This window comes from Perissodus microlepis, chromosome 6 (genome assembly GCF_051167445.1).
Source record: "Perissodus microlepis isolate ML-2025 ecotype Zambia chromosome 6, ASM5116744v1, whole genome shotgun sequence".
Classification (NCBI taxonomy): domain Eukaryota; kingdom Metazoa; phylum Chordata; class Actinopteri; order Cichliformes; family Cichlidae; genus Perissodus; species Perissodus microlepis.
Genome location: NC_140466.1, coordinates 34,403,483 through 34,420,589, shown reverse-complemented (window position 1 = coordinate 34,420,589; position 17,107 = coordinate 34,403,483). Strand labels below are relative to the sequence as shown.

General features: G+C 39.5%; 1 protein-coding gene across 3 annotated transcripts in view; it reads right to left on the bottom strand.

Annotated features, from left to right (window-relative positions):
- LOC146386086 (voltage-dependent T-type calcium channel subunit alpha-1I-like) overlaps positions 1-17,107 on the bottom strand; it is a 262,563-nt gene that overhangs the window by 19,640 nt on the left and 225,816 nt on the right. For all 3 annotated transcript variants that reach the window (XM_084932111.1, XM_084932109.1, XM_084932110.1), the window contains 4 exons: positions 14,445-14,515; positions 10,205-10,283; positions 9,796-9,917; positions 8,392-8,838 (listed from right to left, as the gene is read on the bottom strand). In XM_084932111.1, coding sequence (XP_084788237.1) covers positions 8,392-8,838; positions 9,796-9,917; positions 10,205-10,283; positions 14,445-14,515 — 719 coding nt within the window. The remainder of the gene's footprint in view (positions 1-8,391; positions 8,839-9,795; positions 9,918-10,204; positions 10,284-14,444; positions 14,516-17,107) is intronic.

Below are 17,107 nucleotides of genomic sequence, written 5' to 3'. Positions count from 1 at the left end.
CACATAAAGAGTAGAGCGTTTGGACTGAGATAATTTCAAATAAAACACTTTAAAAAAAAGCCAGAACAATATTATTTTACTGTTGCATTATTCATGCTCTCAGAAAGACCTCACTTTGTAATGGCTCCATTACTAGATGTTCATGGTGATTTGAAAACAAAACATTTGGGAGAAAAAAAAGGCAATCAATTGTCATTAAGTGGATGCACGCTGGGTTGTAATTAGTCAGTATGAATCTCACAGGGCCTCGGAAAGGGAAAGTCAGCAGCTCCAAGATTGAAAAACACTTTTATGGGGTGGTAAATAATAACTGCCTGGTTACCATTATTTGATTTCATCTACATTTTACAGAAATGCATTAATAGCTTTTTAATTACAAAGGCCAGAAATAACAGTGTGAAAAGAAAAAAAGCTTCAGAACCAAATTTAAACCATGCTCACGCCATGATCTGAGCCCAGACAGTGTTAAGAGGATGTTATTGTATTGTATGTTATCATTTCATCTAAAAACATTTCCTTTTATGAAAATCATGCATTTTTATGTAAGGAGATCATTTCGTATAGCAATAAGAAAAGAACCTTTTTCGCACTGGTCACGATACAAATCTTTTTCATCTTGACGAAAATTTAAGCATAGTTCTCTGTAGTCTTCGTAGTTTTCCAACATGACCGCACTGGAACAGGAAGCGGCCATGTGCAAACTGTTCCCACAAAGTTGGGAGAATGAAATTGGCCAAAATGTCTGTTGAAGTGTCCCTTCCAACGTAACTAAAGGCTGAGCCCAACTCATGAAAAGCAACCTCAGACCATAATCCCTCCTCCACCAAACTTTACACTTAGCACCATGCAGTCAGACAAGTACCGTTTTCCAACTACTAAACCCAGAGTCGTTCTTTAGATTAGGATTTCCACTCAGAGAAGATGTCAGTGTGACTCATTACTGCTCTAGCGTCTAGTGGTGGTGTGCTTTACACCACTGCATCCGACACTTTGCATTGCGTAAGGTTTGGATGCAGCTGTTCAGCCATGGTAATCCATTCCATGAAGCTAGCAGCTGGTCGTTGCCAGGATGTCATTCACAGGTCTCTAGGTGTGCATAACAGAGGCTTTAGCCAGTAATGACGGCCAACAGCTTCCATAATTTCCAATCAGGAACACACACTTTTCTCTCATGATATGATTGCTGCGACCGGTCTCTAAGCCGGCTTCTATGGCGCACAAGATGGCGGCGCGCACAGACGCAGCGGCTCACTGCTCCTCACGTTCGGTGTTTCGTTTTTTACTTTTTCTACGTGTATCTGTGTGGATGTGTGTGTTTTTTATTATTATACATCGAGTAGAGTCCACCTACAGTCGTCAGGACCTTCTGAGTTTGGGATTACGCTGAGCAAGGAGCATTACATCGGACTACCACCACTTTCACGGCATTCCGGAGGACATAATGAGAGCTCCAGGGTCTCCGTGGTTGGTTCTTCCCAGCGGCAAGACAAAGAGGAAACGTAAACAAAGGAGGCAAAAGCGTGGCTGCAGGGCGGGCCCACTAGCTCGGCTAAAGAAACAGCCATTTAAGCCACCGCTTCCGAGTATTTTCCTCTCCAACGTCAGGTCCATAACCAACAAAATCGACGAACTGAGATTACAAATTGCAGTCAAAAAGTGTGTACGGGACAGCAGCATAATATTACTCACAGAGACTTGGCTGCAGCCATCAATTCCGGACTCGGCTATTGAGCTAGCAGGCCGCAAGGTGCAATAATAATTAATGTGCAATAATAACAGTGTGCAATACACATACACTTATTCTTCTTTTTATACTAAGTTAATATACTGTGTTGTGTTGTTTGTTGCGTTGTGATGTGTCATATCGTGTCGTGTTGTGTTATATGTAGTGCCGACGTAGGACAGTTTTCCAATTTCATTGTACTACTGTACTATGTATGACTGTGCAATGACAATAAAGAGTTATCTTATCTTATCTTATCTTATCTTATCTTATCTTATCTTATCTTAATGAGGCCTGATTTGGGTTTCTGAACTTTAATTTATGGTTTTATACTTAATAAATATTGCTTAAAAATGTCTTACTGGCAACATACAGTTGTTTTATTTCAGTCATATTTGCTATGACTGCATTTTTGATTGCAAAGAACGTGGCAATATAAATACACATAAGAACAGGCCCTTACTTGGTGCTTTTGATCTAATTTCTTTTTAAAAACGCTGTTTCCCTGCTAATCAGAATGAAGATTAATAATACAGTGCAGCTAAAAAAAGGCTCATGAAAAGAGTTCCTCCCCTTTCCCGTTTCATCCATCTTTTACTGCGTTTCTGGTTAAAAATAACATTAGGCTGACAGACAATGAGCTATAAGCACAATGAGACTGTGGTGGAGCACGCCACCCACTCACAAGCTCACTGTGTCTTTAACCATTCCAAAGTCAGCCTCTGCCACCGTTCCCTTGGCTCTGATTGCTTACCCCTTGATTCAATGTCATTCTTCAGATGGGTGACAATGTTAATTTCCTTTCAGATGAGCCAAAGTACAGAAAATCACTTAGGTTAATTAGGTCCACACAGCGCCCAAAAAGTAATCTGATTCCAGTATCTGTAAGGCTCGTCAAAAGGAATGAGATGCATCATACCTGCAGGGTTGATTATTGGTACAAGCTGGGGGACATGAGTTATTAAAAGTAATCTGAGCTTAATGTCAACAGGAGAAAGAAGAAAAAATCTTATAGTGACAGTGTGGATCTGCCTCTGAACATATTAGACAAAATCAAACTTATAATCATGATGAACAAGTTAATAAAAATGAGTAAAATGAGGCTGCCCCTGTATAAAAGTTGCATTTTTTAGCAATGCAGTGCATCTCAGTTCACTCTTTAATCTAGTTTTAAGTCTTTTTTAGCCTCAGCAAGAAAGAACTTAAAGGGTTCATTAAGCTAAAGGCAGCAAAAAAAAAAAAAAAAAAGAAGTAAAAGAGCACAATGTGCTGGGAGTGAAAGTTTAGTTACTATATACAGTTAATTAGATTTAATGGCACAGTCACTAAGCAATCTTAAGTTAAAAGCTTCTATAATCAGTATTTTACATTAGGACTGAACAAAACAGTTAATGGATCCAATTTACATAGAGCTTTTCAGTCTTATTGACCACTCAAAGCACTCTGCATTACACGACCAAATCACCCATTCATTCAGTGTGAGACACACTGACTTCATATATTTGACGTCCACACACAACTTCATGCTACAGTGACTTATCAGGGACAGTTCTGGGGCTTCTAGAGGGACCAGGGACTGACACCAGTCTTCCCGTTACTGAATGAGCCACTCTTTGCCCACATCCACTTGACTTAATTCAACATTTTCACAATCTTTTTTTTTTTTTTACCAAAATTACAAAAATGTCCAAATGTATATTCTTATAAAGGTCATTGCACACAGAAATTTTGAATTTTTCAGATCCCAACTTGTCATGTCACGTCTATAGACACATTCAAATTTGTTCTCAAAAAATGTTGACATCAAGTGCTGATGATGTGGTTCTAAACAAGAAAAGGAGGAAACTGAGATTGTGGGTTCATCCGATTGTCATGAGATGTCAGGAGCAGGGGGAATTTCATGGTTTGACCTGGAAGTTAAAGCTGTCTACTTACCGTTTTCATACAAAATAAATAAATAAATAAGTTATTATTTTACTATTTCCATATCATTGTGTTTTCTTTAACAAAATGCAGTTTGAGCTACAAGCACACTCGTTGGCAAATGCAGTATTGTGATTGGTCTATTGGTCTGATTGGTGCTCTATTTATTAAAAAACAAACAAACAAACAAACATCTAATTTATAATTTCACTGGATGCAAATTAATCCAGTAAAATGATGTAGTCAGTGTGAATGGCTGTATTAAGAATTCGTCCCTCACCAACCTGGCCTTCCCCCCCTGTCTGCTCTACCATAATAACTACTCTGATAAGAACACGATTAATAAAATAAAACAAATAAATGAAACAAAAAAGATTAACATCAGGAGCCTGGCGAGGGTCCATAGTGCTCTTCCAGAAAGCTTCCTGTACTAGTAACTCTATTCTGCATAATCATTTGGAAATATGCTTGTGTGTTCTCAGAGAATAGGACAGCCTAGCATTCAGGTGGGTAATAGCTCTGTTTAGGGTTCTTGTTTCTTTTTTAAGAACAGCTGGCATCAATGCCAACAACAGTGTCTGTGTTTACAGGGTCACTTCTAATCATTTCTAATGAGCCACCTTGCAGTTTACTCACTTGGCGCTGCTGCCACCAGTCCAAACAAATTAGTTAAGCTCAGAAGTAAACACTCCAGCAGATTCTTGCGGGATGCAAACAGACCTTTAGTTCCTCCACACAATTATTCAATGTGTCAAACACAGTCACCCTTCATTCAAGCATTTGCTCAATCACTTGATGCAACAATCACTTCTCTGCTCACTCCCTCACTTTCCCAAATTGCTAGTGCTCCTTCTCCCTCCCCAGCCCGTCTCAGTTTTTCCACATAGTTGTTCTATTTTTCCTTTGTTTGTTTCCCTCCCTCTTTGTTTGTTGCCACCTTTGCTTATTTACATGTGTCTTTCTTTCTGCTCCAGCAGGCACACGTCTAAAAATACCCGTTCTCGTCTGCGGGTGCAACAGTTTCAGTGGGATTAGAAGTGTGGCGTCTACTGACTGGCATCCTTTTCCCCCCACTGCTGGTGTTTTTTGGTAAAGATGGTGGCCATTTAATATTTTTACACATGTGCGCGGCAGTTCTCAGTATACGTCTCAGTCTTGTGATTTATGTGCTTTAATATATCTTTATGTGTGGGTGTAAAAGTCACCTCTAACACCTTGTATGCACACAAGTAGGGCAGCGGTGTTTCATGAATAAAAACAACTCCAGCTGCTGTGCAGTCCCACTGAGCCTGACGGATGCTCGCGGTACCAACTGCCACTGTAGATTAAATTAATGAAGTCTTGAAATAACCAGAATAAACATGCAAATTGTGTACAGTTCATCATATATTCACAGCCTGATTGAGTACTTTTAATATGAGCCAGGCTCAAGTTAGAGCTGCAACTATCACTTTATGAATGAAATTCAAATTCAAATTTTATTTGTCACATACACAGTCATACACAGTACGATATGCAGTGAAATGCTTAGACAACTGCTCGTGACCTAAAGAAAAAAAGACTATGAATAGGATAGGAAATAAATATAAAAATCAAAATGAAGGGTAAATTTAGCTAGGAAAAGAATAAAATAAAATATAAAAATTAAAGTTAAAAATAAAATAACTGTACAACAAAATACACAATACACAAATACACAATATAGAAATATATAAGACTATATGAAGAAATATAGAACAATAACAGCAATGATTCGATTAGATGACCACGCAGTGTAGTTGTGCAGTGGCCACTAGTGCAAACAAATGTCCAGAATGTCCAGCGTGTGTGTAAAAACCATATGTGTGGGTCAGTACTATGTGGTGGTGTGATTGAGAGACCGTATCGCCTGCGGGAAGAAGCTCCTCCTCAGTCTCTCTGTGTTGGTCTTCAGGGAGCGGAATCGCTTTCCTAACCTCAACAGAGAGAACAGTCCATTGTTACGATGGCTGAGGACTGTTCTCTCTGAATGAACAAATTAAATAAAAATTAAGACTAAACTTTGCCTCTTCTCTGTATTTTAAAGAAAATCAAATAACGTGGGTGTTTTTGACTGTGTGACAGAAGATCTACAGCAGTTTCTACAAAAATGTGATGTTCTTTTCCACTTTTCTTATGTTTTATGAAGCAATAAGTGATCAGCTAATAAAAAAAAACTGAACAATGCAAAAGGGTATTTTCAACTACGCCGTTTAAAAACGTATACAGAGTCAGTTATCAGTCTCTCTCATTAGGGAGCAAAATGTGAATTCATTTCAGGGGCGTGTGCAGATGTGCAATAGGTGCATGTTGAATGGGCTGCAGGTCTCAAGTGACCAACAGTGACAATAAAGCAAAACTAGAAATAGAAGTCAGTGAGGAAGGAGGAGGGAGGAGAGAAAAGTGGTCTGTGGCCACCACCTGCCTAACCATTCCCCTTCTGGGGCTTGTCTTGTTGTTGCTTCTCCAGTTCACTTGTTGTCACTTTCATTTCACCAAAAGAGGTAAAAGGGCTTTCCAATGGCTCATGCTTTTCAAACTTGAGGTTTGAGTGACATTGCATATTACTCAGATGATCGAGTGTTAACTTAATTTATACTCTGATGAGTATTTTGTGATTTGATAACCTTTATCCTTCATTAATTGATGAAGTGGCTTCAGTTGCCTAACATGTGAAAGATTCCTGCTTTGAGTCTGGGAGGGGACACTAAGGGACATCTGGTGAAAAAGTCAAATAAGTGCTGTGGTGATGCCCACTTGTGAGGCTACTACTAATCGAAAGGTTGGTGATTCGATTATTGGCCGCTGCAGTCTGCATGCCAAATATCCTTGGGCGAGATACTGAACCCAAGTTACTCTCTGATCCATTCATTGCAGAGTGAATGTCTGTGAATGTTAGACAGCAAGCACTTAAGCATAAAAAACTGCTTGTGTGAATGAGGTATGTTGTATGAATTGCTTTGAGTGCTTAAGGAGAGTAGATATATGAGCCAGTCCATTAACCGCTAAGGAGCAGCTGAAAGAGGTTTTTAATTGAAGAACTGCTAACACTAGTATATGTTGGCAAGGACATGGGTTAGAAGCCCAACCAGTCATGTGCAAATAGCTTTCTTTAGTTCTGAAAATTTAGTTATGGTGGTGGTCAGAGGGCCTGGTGGCGCCAGTGTCCGGCAGCCTGGCCTCTGTCAGTGCACCCCAGGGCAGCTGTGGCTACAATGTACAATGGGTGGATGACTGAATGTAGTGTAAAGCGCTTTGGGGTCCATAGGGACAAAGTAAAGCGCTATACAAATACAGGACATTTACCATTTACCATGAAAAGCATAGAAAAAAAGCAATCAAAAAGCAAACCCTGAAAATGCCACTTAATGATAATTACTCCGATTGCATTACTGGTTTATTACAATGGCAGAAACTAGTGTGTTTTTTTTTCCTTGCTCTGGGCAAAGGAGTAGTATATGTTACCTTAATGGACAGAAGTAAACACGTCTTGGGCCGTGACTATGCAAACTGGCTCTACACTGTAATGCTGGGCAGACACTGTGCGATTTTTTTCAGTCGCGCGATTCAGCTCCTGCTCAAACTGTATGATTGACTCGCAGGGGTTAGAAGTTCATAGGTCACGATGCAGGGTCTCACACTATACGGCCCGATGCTCTGATGCGACCTGAGTGCTCACACTGTGCGTCCATAAAATGAAGGTTATAACAGAAATTCTGTCGCTCACTCTCCCTCTCTGTCTTTCACTCACACAGACACGCACACCACCACCATCAACTTTGGTAAATTGCTAATGAAAAACACTGATCAGGCAGCTGTGATTGAGCAGCAATGTAGATCCAACTATTTTCACGGTTGTTGTGGTCGTGATAATTTTGTGAGGCCACATCGAAAAGGCTCGGGTGAGCTTGCCATAGTTCTACAAGTTGTGCCTCCATCGCTTGTGTCCAGATCACACGCTGCACTGCCGTGCTGCGCCGTCTTTTTCGCTGACGTTTGTGTTTGCGCGTGCGCAGTGTGAGAAGCTGCGGTGACACCCTCGCGACCAAGCGATTGATGATCGGGAGCTGGTCGTGAGGTGTTAATCGCTTCTCGTTACCCCACGTATACTACACGATGCATGACGCACGATGAAGGCCAAAATCGGGCCGATCGCCAAAACGGTCGCACGACTCAAAAATCGGCTCAAAATGGGCCAAAAATCGCACAGTGTAAGCCCAGCATAACTCAGATAGGCAATCCTGTTGTGTTGTTGAATGAGCTATTTGGCGGATGATGACTCATCGTGCTCGACGGACTTTGCAGTCAAGAGTTGTGCAGACTAACGGTGTCTGTCAAATCCTTACAACCACAGGTTTCAATATCATTTTGTGACGGCTGTAACTGGTAGAGGCTGAATGAATACATATACATATATGTAATTGACTTACAGTTAACCCTAAGCCTAACCCATGGCTTCCAATCCACATTCAGCTTTTTAGTGGCTAAAGAGCTGCCTGTGGCTTGGAAGCCGCAGGTTGCTGACCTCTGGTTTCAACAAATGAGTATTTATAATTATTTTTTCCACCGCCATGATTTGCGTAAGAAAAGGTATAAACAGGTTTACAAAACTATTTTGTTTTTCTAAAAGATGAGTGTGATTTTGACATAGCCAGCATGCAGAACCCAACCCAAGAGCTCTCTGTTCAGCAGTAATTACTCTCTTGAATATTTGAAAGTCCACTCACCTGTGCAGGGGAGTAGAGGCGACATCGAGGGTGAGTGTGTCCCTCATGAGTAGCGCTCCCTCCTCCATCTCGAAGTGGTGCCATCAATCCGCTACTTGGGCCTCCGACTGTTCCCGCTGTAATTGCGCCAGACACTCCGCCGCCTACGCCCGCCCCGCTCGCAGTGGCAACGGTGGCCCCAGCAATGGCTCCGATGCCTCCCATCATGCAGCACAGGCCTCCCTGGGCCAACTCCAATTCAATCTCTGCATCCATCTCAGCATCCTCCTGTGCCTCCTTGTTGGAATCGTCCAGATGTTTCATCAGCACGGCAACCACCACGTTTATCAGTACGAACTGAGCTGTGAGCACGAAGGACACGAAATACATCGGGGAGATGAACTGCAGTCCGGCATGACAGCCGTAGTCGGTTCCTGGACGATCGGGCGGGCACTCTCTCAGGGTGTCCTAAAGGATAAAAGGGTATTGAGAGAGTTTTAAAGGATTGAGGAAGGAGACAGGAATGAAGTGTCAAACACATGAAAAGGCAGTAAAGGAGCAGAGAAAGAGTGAGTGGGTAAAATGGAAAAATAGTGAGGATTCGGCAGATAAAGCTGGATAGCAGGAAAGTAGGGAAAAGAAAAGGGGAAGAGGAAAAGATCAGTCAAATAAGGAAGATTTTATATGTAGTAAACACACAAAATATTTGCTAGAAATAATTATTTTAAATCAGAGTTGGGCTTAGAAAAGTTTCATTTCCATTATTTACCAATCAATCAATCAATTAATACTCTTTAGTTTTAACATGACACACTGTCAAACTTTCACACTTCCAGAAATTTGCTTTTCAGCCACAGTCACTTTTTAGAGAGCCTAATCAGCACTGATTAACAGCTGGATATGAGCTGTTTAAAATTTTAAGAGCTCCAGGTACTCAGGGTACTTGGGTGTGATTGGAGAGTAAGATTGAAGTGATAGATGAAATTGAAGAGGCAGATGAAATAGTCACTTTTTGTGAATGTGAATTTGAATCTTCATTCATCCTCTGTAGACTCTGAGTCCACATTTACATCTTCAGGATCATCTTTGCTAAAGGACACGCTCATTGCGCACTCATTTCCCCAACCTAAATACGGTCTAGTCCACAGATTTGAACTAAAGACCTTCAATTATAATTCTGCTTCTCATCCTCTTTCTCTGCTGAGGTTGGAGTAGCTTATATACGATCAGCCAACCAGTTCAACATAAGCATGTATGTGTTATTAGAATAGAATTAGAAATGCTCAAACGGTGTCTCATCTAAAAAAATCTGTCCAACACTGCCACTGGAGACAAGTTGAGGTAAAGCGGAGTGAAAAACAATCATTTAGGTCCATTAGATAACCCAGCCCAAAATGATGAAATGAGGATGAAGAACAAAAGTACCTTCATGATGCCATTCCAGTTGTCGCCAGTTGAAACCTGGAAGAGCGTAAGGAAGGCCATTCCAAAGTTTTCAAAGGTAGCATGGCGGCTCATTCCTTCACAGGGGTAGTCAGCATTACACACTGAGACCAAGTATCAAGTGGAAAGAAAACAAAATGAGCAAGACATGGTAAAGAGTGAATCGTGGCTCAGTCAGTTGTATCTTTCTTTTGCGTCTGTCCATAGAGTGAGACATAACAAATGAGCAGGTGGTACAAATGGAGATGAATCCAGGTAAAAAAGGCAAATCCAAACATTCCTTGTATGCTGCGTTTTTCATTGCAGTGTTTTTACAGATATCTAATTATATTTGATAAACATGCTCCAAAAAACCTTTAGTTGGAACAAAAGTGGTGTCTGAAAGACCCACCTAGTTCTCCAAACAGCTCCACACCCAGAGCAGCATAGATGAAAAACAGTAACATGAAGAGTAGGCCCAAGTTCCCCACCTGGAACATAAAGAAAAAGCATTCATTTGTTATATTCATTTGTGGAATCGAATCACGTGGACCTCCACAGTTAGGTGAGGGGGGGCTCAGCCACTGTACAAACTGACTCAGTAGTTTCCAACTCCTCCTCCTATTTCCCCTGTCAGAGTTCAGAGATAACGGTACTTAATATAACAGGATTTCACTATTTATGAATTTATATTTGAAACCAGAACCTTCATGTTCCTTTTGCATTGCTTGTTATCATCCGTGAATCACACAGCAAGGCCTTGTCTGTCTCATGATGAAACATACACGTAGATTAACTGCAGTTTTGCTCCTTTTTGGTCCTGTTTGGTGCTTCTCCAGGACTGGAGAAGAATTTCATTGGTTCAGTTGCAAGCCAGGTTTACGCAGCATCGTCATTGTATTGCACAGTTCTGGGTGACAGTGTAACGTGTGTGAATCGGTCGATGTAGATGGTCACAGTGTAGATGTAGATGGATAAAGAGTCCCTGTGGGTGCAGTAATAGGCACTAGCATCACACCATTAGCTAAGTCACTTCACAGGGAAGGCAGTGGGGTGCTTTTAAATAGGTGAATGTAGGATTCTATTAGACAGTCAAATAAACTGAGAGAAGCTGGGGATAGCATACAATGTGTTTTAGTTTTTACAGCAGGTGAGATCACAGTGGAGGACTGATGAGAGAAGGAGATAAGCGGAAATGAATGTATATACACTACAGAGGAGAGGTTAGGCAACGCCTGAGGAGAGCGTTCTTCTCATGATAGATGTAAAAAATATCCATGCCTCGGCCTGAAGCAGTCTGCAGCTTGCAACTTAAACCCATCTGATGTCTTTGGATTCCTTGAGCAGAGACTGAAAGAAAGCTTCAGGAGCAGTGTTGCTACACAATGTGAAACAGATAGCTGAATGCTAAGGAAGCAACACAATAATCAACAAGGTAGCTGAAGTTGGAGCATCCTGTGTCGTGTACATCTTTTGGTTTCCGGTAAACGAATCTAAAATCTAAAGCCATCTACTACATTTTAAAAGTGTGTCCTGAAAATGTTGTTGGTGCCATTGGGAGGAACATTTTTTTCTTCAGGGTAAATTCTTTCTCCATAATGTGATATGAGAAACACTGGCATATGGTCAAATCCCAACTGAAAACAAGCAGGATGATTTGTTTTTTTTACAGACACAGACCATTAAGTACAAAGACATTGCTAAACCATGGAGCACAACCCTCCTACTGTTCTCTGTCCTTAAGCAAAGAACGTGTATTTGAGATGCATTTAAAACACAAGCAGAAAAGGTCACAAGACACTACTTCTTCTTATATAGGCATTTTTAAAACCACTGTATATTTTTTTGGTGCCTAGCAGAGGGATGCCAGTTGGTGTAATTGAGAGAAATTCTGAGACAATTTCTAGGTGGACCAGAAAAAAAAAGGTCACAGCACACTCATGTATTTGATTTTTCTACTGTACAAGCATAACTGTGCATACTTGCTATTAAGCTAGATTTATCTTTCTTCTGGCTTCAGTGAAGACGTGCTCTACTGAAGAAAACATTGATGTTCTGGCTTGTTACGTGCTCACTTTACAAAAGGTAAAATTGACCTCATGAAAAATGTGCGGATGCTGAAAAATGAACTTATTTAACAACAGAGCCTACTGCTATATCGTATAGACAATGCCAATTACATGCTTCATTTGCTCTACACAGAGTTGCAGTAACATTACAAACGATCAACTAATGGCTTTTGTGTCATAGCACCGTGGCAATAAATCTATCATGAAACGACCTGTGAAAAAGAAAAAATATAGATGAAATGATACTGGAACACTTCCAGGATCTATACGATTTAATGCTTTCTTCCCATTTTTACTAATATATAAATACACAGTAGTATGCTATTTATAATGCATCACAGTGAAGGCTCAACTGTTATTGTTTTTTCAGAGAACAGCTGATAATTTGGCTTTTTTATGCCTTTTTTTTATTGGACACTTAAAAAATAACAATGGCATTAAATTAATATCTGCCAGCATTTTGAATTTAACAATTTTCATTTACTATTTACCAATGAAACCTTTGTGTGTGAGTTTGTCTGTGTTCATGTCGATTTTGTTTTTGTGAAACTGAAAATGAAAGAGCTCGCATTTATAAATGTGAGGCTTACTGAAGCAGAGACATTTACTGTGACTATAATTTGTATATGTGCACAAATTTTGCAATCCAAACATCAGGGAGACAAAAATCCTCCCAGACACCCAGGAGAAAGAACCAGACCGACAGCAGAATGAACTTCTTGCTGCTGACTCACTCCATTAGAAATGCCTCTAATAAGGATATGTTTCCAAGAGTTGACAGTCCCAATACATCACAGCTTTCTTTCCCCTCTAGTTTGACCAAATTCTTTTTTTAAAAAACCTTGACTTGATTTTCTGTATATCTCATTAAATATGACCCATGCTTAGATCCATAAGCTTTTTTTGTAATTTTGCCTCTGTACTCCACCACAGTGGATTTAAGATGTGACTGAAGTGCAAACTTTCATTTTTAATTCAAGGGGTTTTAAAAAGGTAATTCATATATTAACAGTTTAGAAATTGCAGCAATTTTATCCATTAGTCGCTCATTTTCAGAGGCTCAAAATGAACTGCAGAGTGACTGACAAGCAGTTTAATGGTCAAAGAAATCCTGTTCACTTGATAATCTATGACAAATGTATTAGATAAAAGGTAGCTGGTAATTGGAAGTCTCAATCCGAGGTTCCAAAACATGATGATGCCAGAAAAAGAGGCCATCATTTGGCTAAAAAAACAAAATGAATCTTAAAAAGGAAAAAAAATGTGGCAACACCAAAAGACCATTGAAAAAAAGATAAAATTGATAACTGTAAATTATAGTCGTGGTTAAGAAAAAACCCTTTGTCATTGTTATCAAGTCTACAAGCTAGAGATGAAATTCATAGAAATACAGATGAAATCGAGAGGATTTACAACAAGGTGAGATTAGGTCAGATTAGACTTGACTAAAAACATCTGAAGGAGACGCCCCGTTTTAGAGAAAAATCTTTGATGAAGACTAATTTGTATCAAAATGATTGGAAAAGAAAATTATGTGGAAGGAGTAAAACAGCTCATGATAGAAGTGATAGCTGATGGGCTACACCCTCTGCTCAGCTTCAGCAAAGCTGACTTTATGGCTCTTTGCAGTGCACATGGGTAAGAGGTGAAAGCAAAAGCAACCCAAGAATTGTCATGACAGAAAAATGAGATATTAAAGCCAAGACCGTCACTTGACTTCAACCCAACAGAGCATGATTTTTTCTTAATGAAGACAAAACTTAAAGCAGAGAGACTGAAAGCAACTACAGGAAAAGGATCAAAAAAAGTCAAAAAATAATAATAATCCATAAATCTAAAGTGACTTTAGTTTGTCCATTTACATTTGAGCCTCTGAAAATGGGAGAGTGTGGGTATAAAACTTGCTGTAATTCCTGCAGGGTTAAGTAGTTTTGTTAAACGCCATGAATTAAAGCTTAAAGTCTGCAATTCAAGCAAACGTAGATCATTTCAGTTTGAACTGACTGTGGTGGTGTACAGAAGCAAAATTACAAACTTGTGTTGAGTCCCAAAAGAGCAGAGTGTGACTGGAGTACGGTGCTGGTAAAATATCTCAACATTACTGAACTCCTAATAAGTTATTAAACATCCCCAGCTAAAATAGTCGATCTACAGTTTCTCTGTGTCCCCTCAGATTCCACAAAACCATCCATTAATATCAGCAAAGGCTTGAGACCAAGAGTCTTTCAGTGCAACAGGGGAGCAGAGCACATTTGCTGCTCTGTTCTCATTAACGGTGGTAAGAATGAAAAAAAAAAGAAATCTTAACTTATTGCTGCGAGTATGTGTCTGTGTTTTTTTAAATTCCTGAATAAATTAGAGCAGCCATGGAAATTTACCAAGTGTCATAAGATTAAGGGCAAAAATATTTCTAATAACCTGACTTTTTAAAAGTTCTTATTCTCAGAGAGCGTTTATCGACTCTGGTCATTTATCATTTCACAAATGTTAATTAACTCCTGGGTGCTCTTGAGATAAGCTCTGGTGTGTGTGTGTGTGTGTGTGTGTGTGTGTGTGTGTGTGTGTGTGTGTGATGACTCATACCTGAGGCAGAGCTTGGACCACGGTGTCAAGAAGAGCTCTCATCCCCGTTGCCATTTTCAGCAACTTCAACACTGAAGAGAGATCACACAGGGTCAGAGAAAACTATAGCCATGGGTAAAACTGCATAAGTCTGTGTCTGTACGTGACACTTGACCTACGTGTTGGGGTGATAAACAACCAACAACACCTACAGAGTGAAGGGAAGTAATACCAAAGACAGAAAGACTAAAGACACCAGAGGGATGGAGGAGAAAAGTCAAGATAGATACATAAGGTGTGGGCAGAGAGAGAAAGAGAGACAGTAAACGATCAATACATGGAACAGGTTTCATCATAAGCGACCTTCGACAATTCCCAGATGTCCAATTTCTGGAGGAACTCTGTAATTACTGGAGCCAGAGGAAAACATGAGAGTATTCTCACAGAGAACAGCAAGGAACAATATAACCTCCTGGGAGATGGGCTGCTCTTCACAGTTCTTAGTGAAGATACACAGTGCGTGACAAAGAGAGGGTGAAAGCAGTGGTTACAGCCCAAGAAGAGAACAACGCTTAATAACCTTTTCACCAAAACATACAGCCAACAGCTTTACTTACAGGCAGTTGCTGCCTTTATTTGCTGAAAACATTTTAGAGTCTTTAATGCTCGATCACGGCGACTTTTTAAAAAAAATGCTGTTTGCCAATCATTTTAATAACTTTGAATATATTTTGACCACTGGGACTTTGTCCTGTAAGATCTGGTACTGCAATTAAATATCTACAGTTCTGACGGAGGACTTCTGTCTAATGAACTATGACAGTGAGGTTTTGGCACCTGGTTGGAAATTAGCCTCAGCAATGCTACAGTTCGTAAAAAAGCATGGCTGTACATTATTTCAATGTCAGGTTTCATATTACATCTAATTTGGTATCTGTAGGATATAAATTAAAGCTCTGTGGTTGATATTATGACTGCTCAGTAACACTATATATCCTCATTGGCCACTTTGTTAGGGACAACTGTTCAACTGCTTGCTAGCATAAATATCTAATCAACCAACCACATGTTGGCAACTTTAAGTGTTTAGGCTGATAGGCGTGGTTGAAACAACCTGCTCTTCAAGTCCAGCATCAGAGTAAGGCAGAAAGGGAATTTAAATGAGTCTGAACGTGGCTCGGATAGACTGGTTTTCCCTGTCTTCACTGCAGCTCATCCAGAGTTAGCTAAGAATCAGACAACAGTAAATACTTAGCTAAAAACTGAGTACTTGCTATAAGGGTTAAGGTTCTGTGTAAAAAACATGTAACTTATATAGTTTTTAAATTATATATAAATTTGAGCATATTTGCATAGTTACAGTATTTTATTTCCAGTATTTGTTTTTGTTTGTTTTCCAAGTTATAGGAATAAGTTTCTCTGGGAGACAGCTGCTTCTGAGGCTAAATGTGCTACACTTCCAAATTAATGGTTGCATTTGTCATCCTTTTTCTTTTTTCACTTCTCTGGGTTTTATTTTTATACAAAATATAAAATGAACACAAATAATAGCCTTCTCATTTCTATATACCTGTTGACTATTTTGGAGTAGCAGCTAGCTAGCCGGCAATACTTACACTCAAAGTCTAGCTGGTAGAGTTGTTTGTTCACTGACTGTTTTGAATGTGTCCATCCGGTTCATTAAAAATGTCAAGCCTACAAAGAGTTTATAACACTGAAAAACTAAGGCTTACACCATTAGTTCAAGGGAAAAGCTAGCATCCCTGCCAGCTAATAATTCACAAGCACGGTCATTATATTGTGGGGTAGATTATTATTATACTGGGTCATGCTAAAAACATTAAATGAGATTTTATTAGTTCAAATGCAGTCCTTGGACTTTGAAGGAGTATTAGGGCCACATTAAGAAAAAAACATGTTATTATTGATTTTGAGAATAAAGTAACAATTTGAAAATAATTACAATGTTTTATTAGATGGGTTAGTTAAATTGTACTTTAGAATTGCTTTTAGTACAAATAAATTCTTTCTTTTTTAGCACATAAACACTGTGTGGTGACAAATATAAGGACAGAAAGATGCATAGTGTCAGTAGGAAATACCACAGAAATTTGGCCAGATTTGCGCAAAATGAAACAATGAAATGAAACATCAATGGGCAGATTACTAATGGTCACACTATGATTTACAACAAGACACAATAAGACACTGATCATGCTGTTTCTACACAGGCATTTAGTAGACGGCATAAACGCTGTGGCAGTTATTTGACTTGAAACGACAAATTTCATCTCCACATTCTGAATTTACTCTGAAAGTTTAATCTCAAAATGAACAATAATATTTTTCTTTTAATGTTGCTGTAACATTTCATTGTACTGGACACTTTTAGAGAAAAACTAACATTAACTGCCAACATACAACAAAACAGTCAGATGAATATTCTATTGTATTATCCCACTAGCGAGTTGGAATTAATCCACTTGTATGAAACGACTGTGGAACATTTTAATATTCTCTCGCATAGTCACAAATTAGTTAACATTCATACACAGTGGCAAAAATGTTAAGAGAAGAAAGACTAAAAGTCACCAGTAGCCCTCACACTCATCATCAAATACCCCATTGCTTCTTAATTACCACTGGCTGCTGTTTAGTTAGCATATTACCCACGGGTCCACTCA